The sequence below is a fragment of the Podarcis cretensis genome (assembly GCF_951804945.1).
Source record: "Podarcis cretensis genome assembly, chromosome: 11".
Classification (NCBI taxonomy): Eukaryota; Metazoa; Chordata; class Lepidosauria; order Squamata; family Lacertidae; genus Podarcis; species Podarcis cretensis.
In genome coordinates this window covers 21,949,235-21,961,822 of record NC_137180.1, presented here as the reverse complement: position 1 = coordinate 21,961,822, position 12,588 = coordinate 21,949,235, and the positions used below count along the sequence as shown (strand labels likewise).

The window sequence follows — 12,588 nt, the reverse complement described above, 5'->3', positions numbered from 1 at the left end:
ATAGAAGGGGAAAAAATGGAGGCAGTGAGAGATTTTACTTTCTTGGGCTCCATGATCACTGCAGATGGTGACAGCAGCCACAAAATTAAAAGACACCTGCTTCTTGGGAGAAAAGCAATGACAAACCTAGACAGCATCTTAAAAAGCAGAGACATCCCCTTGCCAACAAAGGTCTGTATAGTTAAAACTATGGTTTTCCCAGTAGTGATGTATGGAAGTGAGAGCTGGACCACAAAGAAGGCTGATCGCCGAAGAATTGATGCTTTTGAATTATGGTGCTGGAGGAGACTCTTGAGAGTCCCATGGACTGCAAGAAGATCAAACCTATCCATTCTGAAGGAAACCAGCCCTGAGTGCTCACTGGAAGGACAGATCCTGAAGCTGAGACTCCAATACTTTGGCCACCTCATGAGAAGAGAAGACTCCTTGGAAAAGAACCTGATGTTGGGAAAGATGGAGGGCACAAGGAGAAGGGGACGTCAGAGGAAGAGATGGTTGGATAGTGTTCTCGAAGCCACCAGCATGAGTTTGACCAAACTGCTGGAGGCAGTGGAAGACAGGAGTGCCTGGCATGCTCTGATCCATGGGGTCACAAAAAGTCGGACACGACTAAATGACTAAACAACACCACCACTCAGCATGCAGTTCCCAGGATTGACCCTTAAATGACATCACAGTGCTTTAAAAATATTGTGCAGATGTGCCTCAGTTTTAATCTCAGAAGAGATTAAAGAGTTTCCTTCTGAAACATCTTGCATGGGATGAGGGAGCCTTTAAAGTTCACAGCACACTCCCCAAACTTAAATCTGTCCTCTTCCTCCATGAACACTTGCTATAAGCGCCCCTCCAGACTGGGATGGTGTTGTGGGTATATTATTTGGCATGTCATTGATGCAATAATAGTGCATTAGATGTGGGTTAATACTGGACTATCCAAATTTCATTTCACTTTATCAGTTGTTCTGCGATGCTCTCCCAATGTTAAGGTATCTTACGCAACAGTTCAGTTTCACAGGTCCATGTATATTCAGTAGAACCTTGGTTTTCGAGCATTCAGAAGTCAACCAATTCAGAATCCGAACGCCCAAAACCCAGAAATGACTGCTTCCATTTTCGAACGCGCCTCGGAAGCTGAACAGCTTTTGAGGCATGTTTCTCCATTGCAATTGCCAACTGCAACTGTGCCTCGGTTGTCAAATGTTTCGGAAGTCGAACGGTCTTCCAGAAAGGATTACGTTTGACAATGGAGGTTCCACTGTACACACACAAAAGGTAAAGCCAGGAACACCTGGAACCAACCCCCACCCCACCCCCCACAAGGTGGAGGTCTGCTTACCTGGCTTTGGGAAGGTGCAAGGGCTCTGACAATGTTCCAGAGCCCTCCCATCACCTTCCGAAATCCCACGAAGCCCTTGCCCAACTTTGGGAAATATGCTGGTTCTAGAACCCTGCCAAAGCCCTCAAGCATTATTCCCAATGTGCTGCCAGAGCTCTCATGCCTTCCCAAAGCCAAGTAAGGCCGCATCCACAGCTTTGCACAGGTCGGGAAAATAGATAAATGAGAGTCTCTTTCCTCTGCTATAATAAATAAGAAATGCAGCTCTTCAGCATATAAGAAGCCAATTGACTGGAGACAAACTCTGCATTGCCCAAATATGGAAAAGGAAAAACCCTTCAATTATAACAAGTTAGTTAAGAAAAAATATGGGGGAAAGCTAGCATATCTATGAAAAGCTTCAAGAAACAATCAGTTTGGATAATTTATTGAGAGATGGGCTTTCTTCATTGAATACTGTACTCAAATCACTTGACAGGACAGCACTATTAGCATTCCCCAACTCTGTATGTTCCCACTGTTAATTGTTCATCTTTGTGGAATTTATGTTGATCAAATAATGGGAATATATATATATATATATATATATATATATATATATATATCAGCTTCTCAAAATTTAGCCCTTTTAAAAACATTACCAGCCCCAATTCAGGACATCCATTGTCTTGAAAACCAACTCTTAATAGGACAAGGGGAAATGTGTAATCATCCTTTGCAAATGATTTAAGATAGTGTCAGAACCAGGACCAGCAAACAAAAGCTTTTATGCATTGAGAGCAAATAAATTGAGGGAATAAATTGAGGGAAATAAAAATAAATTGAGGGAAAATAAACCTGCGTATTAGAATCTTTAAGACAAGCCAGGGGGGTTATCTGAGCAAATGGAGAAGGGAAGGGGTTGAGTGTTCTGGGACAGGGCATGTCTAGCTAAACGGGCTAGCTAAACAAACAAATCCTTTCATAAATAGTTGGACTGGTTTGATGTACTGTTTGGAGTTGGCAGTGTGAACAGAGAAGGCCTTATTGCAGGGCCAAGGATCTAGAAATAGTCTCCAGCTCAAGTCAAGCCCAAACTTGTAAAGAACATCTCTTTTATGGGTTCAATCAGTAGGTTTGGGGCTGGCATGCCAACAATGAGGAAGGAATATGCTTCCCTCCTGCCCCACAAGACTGGTACACTATGAATAGCTAATTCTCATGTCCAGGAATTGGAGTTCCTAATACTATTTTGGGGAAAGTTGCATTCCACCTGAATGAAAGGGGTGCAGTCTAGGAGTACCAGATTCCTACTGGCACTGAAATCTCAAATGGCTAGGAGTACTTATGCACCGCTTAGGCTGGTTTGTCAGCTACAGCTGTGCAGTAGCCTGACCTTATTTACCCATGCTCTCAGTACATCCCACCTGGACTACTGTAACAGATTCTGCATCAGACTGCCCTTGAAGATAGTCTAGAGGCTGCAGCAAGTAGGAGGCAGCCTGTTCTTGCACCACTGACCCTGAAAGTGCTGCACTGGCTGCCAGTGAGCCCAGTTCAGAAGCCATAAACCACTTAGGACCCAAGGATCCAAAAGAGCAGTTGCCAAAATGTGAACTTGGGCCCTATAATCAGCAAGGGAGGTCGTCTTGGTGGCGACAGTGCACCAAGTGGTAGTTCCCCATTTGTGGAATGTCCTCTCTCTCTCTCATTATTAATGTTCAGGAGGAACTTGCTAAATTGTCTTGTTTACTCAAGCATTTGAGAGCTACATTTGATACTGTTCCAGGCAACCCTGAAATTATGAGCTGTGAGAGTATGTGATTGTCCTTAATTGTTTTTTGTTGTTTTAAATATTTTACTTGTTTATTTCTACACATTTAAAAAACAAGTATGAATCACAATTAATGCTGCACAATCAGTGCAAAATAATAAGCAAATTTGGAATGTGTTTTGGAAATTTGTCTTGAGCTAATTAAATCAGTTGCTTTACTTCGTTTTCATACCATTCACATTTTGAAATGCAGCCTGAAAGCAATACGGTATCAGCTTTCCCCACACCTAAAATCCAGTTGTCAACTGTTATTAGGGAGTTGCCATTATCTTAGTAATAACAAAGAGTGTTTAATAAGGACATTTTTATTTGACATACTTTATTTTTAAAAAATCTTGAGAAAGTTACATTTCCACTTCACAATATTTTCAAACAAGGCCTTACGGTTTGCATTAAAGCTTCAAATATTATCTTCTGAAAATTGTCTACATGATGTACACTTGTATAGAGCTTTGCAGATCACACAGTAGTCCCTAACAGGTTTGTTAGTTATAGCAGCTATATGTGAATGATCCACACAAGGTTTCACTTAGTCTGAATGTAAAGTGCTCTTTCTTTTCAGTAGAAACTGGATGGGTTTTTTCCCCCTTTTCTAAAAAAAAGACCAAATGAAACCATGACACAACATTCCTGGGTGGTTTAAAACTTTTCAATTTTAGTTTAAAGCAAGAAGCTCTGCATAGACAGGTAAGGGGTATCTTTGCCCCTGGTCCCTTCAGCTGAAGTGTAAGCACCACATTTATATTGAATAGGTCCCAAACAATCCACTAATTCTCAGTACTGATTGAAACAGTATGGTGCATAAAAGTAGCAGAAATGTCCAAATCCACTTGTTGATTAAATTATGGTGGGGGGGTGGTTCTTTTTAAAAAGCAGAATATCACTTCACTGTACAATAAATAAGTTATGGCTTAGTCAGCATCTCATAAATAAACACAAGCTAAAAGTAACGCTTTGGGCTACAGTTTTATGATCCCGAATGATCAGCAGCTGCCAAACCTTGGGAAACCTGTTGCAGTATTTTTAAACAGTATTTAGCAAAACATATTACACAAATTTAATTCCGCCAAAAGAAAACGATGATCAGAAGTGCAGTGCTTCACCAACCTCTGCTTAAGAGCGACATTTGCCACAAGCTAAGCAGACTATATGGAGCTTCAGTCAGTTTTGTATGGATTACTTTCTAGCTAACACATCTAATTGACAAGGGCACCCTAAGGCAAAAGTGTTCCAAACTTAATGGTCAGTACACTTTATTCTAAACACACTAAAAACCTTTTTTTTAAATGAAGTTACAGCATAAACTATGCAAACAAAAAAATGTTCACTTTTTCTTTTTTTAAAAAAATCTATAATATTACCATTTGGGCCTGCATTTTTAAATCTCTCTCTATGCAGTTTTCAACAGCAAGGTCTGATGTTTCAAGAGAAATTGCACTTATATTTAAATATACTGAAGTACAGTATATAGGAAATAAACAACAACACTGAAAACACACATAAGAACCTTGCTATTGATCACTCATAGACAGACAGGTTTGTAAAAGTCAATTGCCTGAGTCACAATAAATCCATCTTGGATGCAATCATTGTGATTCACATCTATCTCCCAATTATTATGTGTTCTATTGCAGTGTAGATTCACAATGTACTCTGCTCCCATGCAAATATAGTAACCAGGATACCTAACCACTCGCAATGTAGTGAAATAAACTCCTTTTCAAGCAAGGAGCATACATAATGCATAACCATAAGTAATGCACTGTTACATAGGGCCCGTTTCCATTTTAAAATGGAATGTGAATGCCAGCAAGCATCAGCTACGTAAGAATTTAAAACCAGATAGCCACCAGACTTCCTGCTTATGAAAGGCAATGAGACTGCTAATCCATTTGATTTCTGAAGGCTCCAAAGGCATGCCAAAAGACAGGTCAAGCGGTGACTCCAGAAAGCTCTTTCCGGACAAAAAGAAATCTGGTAGAGATGGAAAAATTTCTGTGACACTTAAAAAACGAAACGAAAACAGAAAGACTCAAAAGCAGGGTTGCAGCAAAAGCACTTAGGAGATATGATGTAATTAAGACATAATGCTAAAGATGGATCCTTGGGCATTACATGTCTTCATCTTCGTATTTCAAATATTTTGCTGCAATCGTTTCTTCCAGATGAATTCCTGCACTCCCCATCAATGCAAAAGCTGGATACATTTTACCAGAGCAGTCTACCTGACGCTCATACAGACATTTCATCCTGTCTGCGTCATAGAATCCAACTTTGCCTTTGTCATAGTCAAGGCAGATTCCAATGCATGATGGCATGGGAAGAATTCTGTTCATAGAATCTTTGGAAGCAGCTGGAGCAGGAGAAACCTTAGGAATAAAGAATTTCTTCATGCCTAAGGTTACCAGTGTGAAAGGCTGCAAGGACTCGACAAAGATGTCTTCACTCCCACTGTCATGACCACTGTCTTGTTCATATCTGGAAGAAGAACACAACATTGATTGATGTATACTAGACATACTGGAATATCTCCTAAAATCTTCAAAGTTTTCTCACAGTCCAGCACAGTAAATTTCACACAATAAAACACAGACCCTTAAAACATTGTGCATGAAGCCAGATCCTCTGCCATGCAGTCCCAAAGTATGCTAGAGGGCAGGGAGAAGGAAGATTTGTGCAGATTTAAATGAGAACTGCATGCATGATCATGCGAGTTAACCGCATTTTTTCACAATGGAAAAATGGCCCTCCTCCGTGATCCTGCCAGTATGACTTGCGACCACAGCAAGGTCCTTGGAGCAGGATCCTGGCTTGTGTCCTTGGAGATATGTTACATCCATCTCAAGTGATATCACATTCTTAAAGTGTACTGCCAAAGGCCAAGACTCAAGGCAAGCAACAATTACAATGCATATAGGGCATCCTGCCCCCCCCATCTTGTTTGATGTGCCTTCTGCCTTCCACAGGATGGAAGCAGTCAAAATGTGTTTGAAGAATGAAAATCTAGGTAAGTCAACTGTGAAGCAAGCTCAGGAAATCTGGATAAGAGTCACTTGTCTCTCAGCTTCAAAAGCTGTTGTAAGACTAAAATGCTGCTTTGATTTCCCCTGAGGAAGGCCAAGTACAAATGTAAACAGTTGAGAAAATAGTATACGAGGTCAAAGTTTGAGGCATTGCGTAAAGCAGGCTTCCTCAACCTTGGGCCTCCAGATGTTTTGAGACTACAGTTCCCATCATTCCTGGCCACTAGTCCTGCTAGCTAGGGATCATGGGAGTTGTAGGCCAAAAACATCTGGAGGCCCAAGGTTGAGGAAGCCTGGCGTAAAGTAGCAACTTTGGTACCCCTGAGACCAAGAGGACTATGCTACTATGCTACAGGGTAACGTCTATCAGCAACGTTCAATAAAACAAACGAATCAAAAGAGGATTCTAACTTTCTGAAACAGTGAAAGTAATTCCTCTTCTGAAAATAGTATTTCAGTGGCAGTGTTCTCATGTTTGAGGAAGTGAAGCCAAACAGGCTCTGGCAACATGAATACAAGGTACAGTTCATGACAACTACAAGTTGTTGTTTCTTTCTATTTTATAGAGAGCATGTACCTGGTTACCATCGTCCCCTGAACTATTTCCTCTGTGGAAAGAAACTTTCTTGAATTAAAATTTGCAGTGTCATTTACCATTTTGTTCTCTGCCAAATGTTATAAATATTAAACACCTTTCCTTTGTAATTCTGCTGGACTTACCATATGCAGGCCTCCAGCGATAAGTTCTCCTCTGCAAAAAATCACTATGAACTAGGTCAGCCCTAACATGGCTTCCAGATAATTGAGCACAAATGAGAGTAATTATCTGGATTCAAGAACCTTACAGCTAGAAGCTACTGCTGTCTGTGAACTGAGGTAGAGCAAATAACAAAGGAACCCCCAGCAGGTAAAGTAGGATCCTATTCCTGGCAAGCAGGAAACCCTAATGCTAGAATCTACACTCTTAAAAATGAGCTGCTGGATGTTGGCTACCAGAAAACATGAACTTTAACAGCCAAGAGCAGAAAGACCAGGTCTAAATTGGAAATTATAAGCGTCTGTGTGTCGTAACTTATCTTCTTCACATTTTCTCTCTCAAAATTTTCACTGATCCTCCCCTATCCAATGACTCCCAAAAGCTTTTCCCAAGGGTTATGGGCAGTGCTTTTCCCCCCTAAAAAAATAAATAAAAATGTTTAGGGGTACTCTCATTTTCCTACCCGTACTGAAATACTGCCGTCAATGAGGCCAAACTGAGATTCACAAAATGTTTAGGGGTATGCGTACCCCTGCGTACCCCTCCCAATAAAAAAGCACTGGTTATGGGACACTCTAGAATGGTATGGACTAGAGCAGGCTTCCTCAAACTCGGCCCTCCAGATGTTTTGAGGCTACAATTCCCATCATCCCTGACCACTGGTCCTGCTAGCTAGGGATCATGGGAGTTGTAGGCCAAAAACATCTGGAGGGCCGAGTCTGAGGAAGTTAGAGGGCTGCAATTGGCAAGGGGGATTAGCACAAAGAAGGAGTCTTGGTTGGCCCCAGCAGAAGCACTTCTATGCCAAGTCACCATTGGATACAACTCTTTGTTTCTTAAGGCAGATGATGATGATGATGATGGATTTATTCTGTGCAGGTTATTACCCACATACTGGTTACAGAGTTTCCATCTATATCCCTGTGGACAAATTTTCCCAAGCTCACACTTGCTGATGTAACACCTCCCACACCCATGAAATCTCTTCGGCCTCCAGTTCTTCTCCCAAACAGGCTTCACTTCCATTTTTAAGTGTGCAACAGGAAAAAACACTGCCGTTGAGTGTAGCAGTAATGGTAGAAATTACTAGCAGCAGCATTTGAGAGCTAGGAAGTATTACTATTCCATTTCACCTTCCAATTCTCTCTTGCAAAATCCCATGCACACATGTTTGCCTTACAAAATCATATAGTGAGTTCGAACCTTCTTCTAACATACACCTCCACCCTCAGTTGAGTCAGGATTTGGGGGAGGAAATCATTTTGAGACTCTCAAAAAGAAGAAGAAAGCACTCTGCAAATAATACTAATTCCTTTTTTCAGGTTCAGGGTAGGAGGTTGAAGGAAAATTGTCTGAGGGATGGAAAGATGGCTGTATAATAGAGATTAGTAAACACTTCAAATTCCTGCTTTGGGTAGTTCATTGTAAGTTTGTGTTTACTGTGATGTGTTCTAGTGTATGATAAATAAAAATTGAAGAACCAAGGCTATGAAGATATGTAAGTCAGCAAAAAATGCAGGTATACAGAGGTTGAGCCTAAGGCATGAATCAACCTTGGGAATCAAGCAACAGGTGGGAAGCCAAAATAGCCCCCATCTACACATGCTGAAGAGACAAGTCTTTGCATCTTTGCTTTACATAGGATGTAAAGTAGCTGGCCAGGTGTATATATCTACTAGCAACAATCTGGACTGTGCTTCTGAGAAATGTGCAATTTCAAACTGTATTAATTTTTTAAAAAATTGTCCACCTTTTTTCCATTCTTCCCCCCTCCTCCTCTTTCTGGCCCTTTTCTTCATGTTGTAAGATTTTTCTCTCCCCGACAGTGTCACGCAACTGTAATCTTAAAAAAAAAATTAAAACGGTACTTGTCAGTACTAGTGAAGAGGGAAAACAAGGATTATGAACAAAGCAACTGACTCAGGACAAATATGGGCAGCCAGCATTAGCAAAATACCCATCACAGCAGCCGCATAGGAATCATCATCCAGTGCAGAAGGATTCGTTTCCCCAGATGCTGAACGTGAAAAGAAGCTAATAGAAGTTGAAAAGGCAGCTTAGATCCTGTCCTCCTCATTTCCACCCCTCCTGCTAGAAGCAGGAGGTCAAAGGAGACTGACCTGAAGGGTCTGAGCTGAGTTAGAAGAGTAGCCATGAATGCATTGCTGTCTGCATGCATGCACATATTATTTCTGCTCAATTTAAGCAATGTATACAATACTGTAAAAAGGAGGCTTCTTGCCTGCTAGTGTGAGCTGCTGCAGTGCTGAGCAATGATCTGTAACAGTTTGCTTTTGAATCACACTCTATCGCACTTCTGAGCTGAATGCTTTTTTATTGTTGCTGCTGCTGCACTGAGTAGAAATTTAGCTTGTACAAGCACGCAAGTCAAAACGAAATCAGCAATCTGTCCTTTTATGCCCATGTGCTTCTTGGAAATGCATATATAGATATTTGATACACAAATGCGAGCACCAACTCTGATACACAAGTACTAGCATCAAATCTGTGTTCCTCTTCCCTATACAAGTTGTAGGAAATGTACATTACAGTGACCAATATTCACAAGGGGGGAAAGGCAGGAACAAATGTCATGTTGACATGTGCATGAGTAAGCAATCAAGAGCATGTCGCTTTTTTAGAGACCCACTCCAATTGAAATCACTTGAAACAAAATCTCTAAAAAGAAACAATCACTCTCTAATAGTGAAATCTTGGAAATGGAACCAGAAAGATGGCTGCCGAGAAGCAAGTGGGGTGTATCAGCATGCTTGGGGGAATCCCAAGTTTTATTTAAAACTTGAGAATTTAAAACCAGGAGAAAGAGGCAGACTGCCTTCCCCGTGTGAAGGCAGCTGAGGCAGCAATCCAGCTGTTACTTCAACCAATATGGCTTTTATCTTATATAACCTTTGCATTAGCTTCTACGAAAGAGACGAAAAGTATTACTCACCTTGGGCTTGTTAGATCACGAGAATTTTGGAACCATTCTTGGATCTTAGCATCAGATGCAACTCCTACTTTCACCAAATATGAATAGGGCTCCACGCGGAGAGCCCAGAAATGCTTCCCTTTCACAATACCGGTGTCTCCAACAACATAGTCTAATGTAGTGTAGCAACCAGCTTGGATACGTTCAGCTCCCAGAAGCAAAGGAAATCCAGCCCTGCTTTCCACAGCATTTCTCCTCGCATTCAGCATGAGGTGTTCGCTATTGTAGCCACACTTGTCATCGAAAAGGAAACTAAAAACTGAAAAATATGCATCCTAGATCAGCATCTAATGATTGAGATATTCCTAATTATTTTTTTTAAAATCACTTTTTTACTCTATCAGCAGACTGGACAAGGAATCTCAGACATAATTACTAGAACACATTAGTGGCACCATGAATCCTATTAAAGTGCAATTAACTTCACCTCCCAAGATTTTGTTTGTTTTAATAAGCATGATGCAAAGGATGCTCTTCTCCTTAAGACACCATAATTATGCTAATTTCTTTTTGTGGGCCAAATGGTATTGGCTTCTCTATATCGTAATTTTGAAATTGCCAACAACTGGGGCACTACATTGTCACTTCTTCCCTTAAATATCTGATATTTTAAGAAACTGTGATTGCTACGAAGTTCTAATATTTTAAATAGTTTTGCTTGCTATGGTTTACAATCTCCTCCTTGGTTCTTTAGCAAGAAGGGAAAGGCAGTATGAGCTCTCAGGTGCTGAAGACCATCAGCACTAACTTAATTTTATATTCACAATTAATGTAGCCTTCTACTAATAAATAATCTCTGTGGTACGACGCTCCGGCTCTTCCTCTCATTCAGAGAACCATTCCCTTGATTCCATAGCCCAGTCCTCCCATTATGGATCAACTTTTGGCAGAGTGAACTTTTCAGTCATCTTCCTAAACATTAGGAAGAACTTCCTGACAGTAAGAGCTGTTCGACAGTGGAATTTGCTGCCAAGGAGTGTGGTGGAGTCTCCTTCTTTGGAAGTCTTTAAGCAGAGGCTTGACAACCATATGTCAGGAGTGCTCTGATGGTGTTTCCTGCTTGGCAGGGGGTTGGACTCGATGGCCCTTGTGGTCTCTTCCAACTCTATGATTCTATGATTCTTCATCCCTTGTGCATTCTATGCTCTTTAAATGAAATATAATTAGTTTCGTTTCTCCCTAAAAAATTATTCGGCTGGCATCAAAGGATGTTTTCTTTTTTCAGATTCAAATGATTCAATCTGGTCATATTTCTTTACATTTGGCACTACATATCTCCTTCCAGGAAGTACCTATAGAGGAACATATGTAGGCACCATTCAAATTCAAGTATATAAAGACCAATTGAGACTAATTTTCAACACTCAAGGTTTAGATTTTGTTCTACTACATACAGCGAAGGAATGCACAATTGGTACACACACTGACCAAATAGAATGTGTTATTTTAGACATAAACACATTATCTGAATATGTTTCCAATGTTTGCCGTTGTGTAGTGACAGCTGCATTTGTTATTGGTTACTCCCAACCCAAAACTGAATCCAAACAAGATTGGGTAGCAGACCACAAGACTTATGCGGGATGGGTAACCAGCATGGTAAGGCGATGCTACGAAGCCACCGTCCCCACAGCAGTATTGCTGTCACTTACCTGAAGGGACAGTGGCCATGTCAGGGCACACTGGTGATAGTGCTGGAATGGTTCTGCCAGTGCCAACCTCACCACCCACCTGCCCCCAGCCCCTCACACCCAGAAGCCTTGAGTGCTTCAGGACTAGCTGTTGTACCTAGAAGCTCAGGTGTTTCTAGCAGCCAAGGGCATCGCTTCCACTGCAGCTACGCATGGTAAGAAAACTGCAGCCTATTCTTTCTGATGAGGCCCTGGTGTTCATCAGTCATTACCTTGAGACATGGTGACTGGGCTGACCTTGGAAACTATTCAGAAGTCTTGGTGCAGGGGAATGAAACTGCCCACCTTTTAACAAAGCTGAGTCATCAGAAGCACATTGTACTAATGCTTTTGTGATCAAAAGAGACCTCTCTTTTATTAATAGAGCTCTAAATGGTTACCGTAACTTCTCCTTTGTATTTCATTTGTTCCACTATGAATACTTGTCTTTTGGTCCTTCCTCTCCTAAAACTGTCTCCTTCAATAGCCATTGCACCTGGTCACATTTACGTAGCTTTATTAAACAATTAAGTATCTGCATTTGCTTGTTTTGGTATTGTTTCTCAGGTTGTATCTCTGCAAAGAGATACTGCATTTTTAGTGTTTGTAAATGTTAAGTGGTTTATAAAACAGAAGCTAGGACTGCCTCCTCCTAAGATCAACCAAGTGTGTCATTCTAACAATACAAATCACTGCACCAAGTTTAAATAGGATATGGAAACACTTCTTGTAGTTGCCCCCATTTATGGAGTTCACCTTAAAAGCTTGCCAAAGAGCAAACCTGTGCACATTTCAGAAATATTGCTAGAGCTACCTGTTTGGGCTAAATACTGGGGCTCATGGTTAAAGCAGGCGGAGTGGGGAACTTAAAATATTCATTAAATGGAATTTTATTATAACTTGGTGATGGATATAATTCTGTGTGAGTGTTCATATATGTATGCACAGCAAGACCTCAACCTTCCACAGCCACCAGTTTGGGAGTTGCAAAAATACG

The 12,588-nt window shown here is 41.0% G+C and overlaps 1 protein-coding gene across 8 annotated transcripts in view; it reads right to left on the bottom strand.

Moving 5' to 3' along the window:
* Nucleotides 1-3,744: 3,744 nt before the first annotated feature.
* TRIM36 (tripartite motif containing 36) overlaps nt 3,745-12,588 on the bottom strand; it is a 52,450-nt gene continuing 43,606 nt past the window's right edge. For 4 of the 8 annotated variants that reach the window (XM_079995455.1, XM_079995456.1, XM_079995457.1 and 1 more), the window contains exons 9-11: nt 9,883-10,180; nt 8,680-8,772; nt 3,745-5,627 (exon numbers count right to left, since the gene is read on the bottom strand). In XM_079995455.1, the coding sequence (XP_079851581.1) occupies nt 5,261-5,627; nt 8,680-8,772; nt 9,883-10,180 (758 nt within the window). In that variant the 3' untranslated portion in view covers nt 3,745-5,260. The remainder of the gene's footprint in view (nt 5,628-8,679; nt 8,773-9,882; nt 10,181-12,588) is intronic. The other 4 variants (XM_079995459.1, XM_079995460.1, XM_079995461.1 and 1 more) reach the window with 1 other exon arrangement.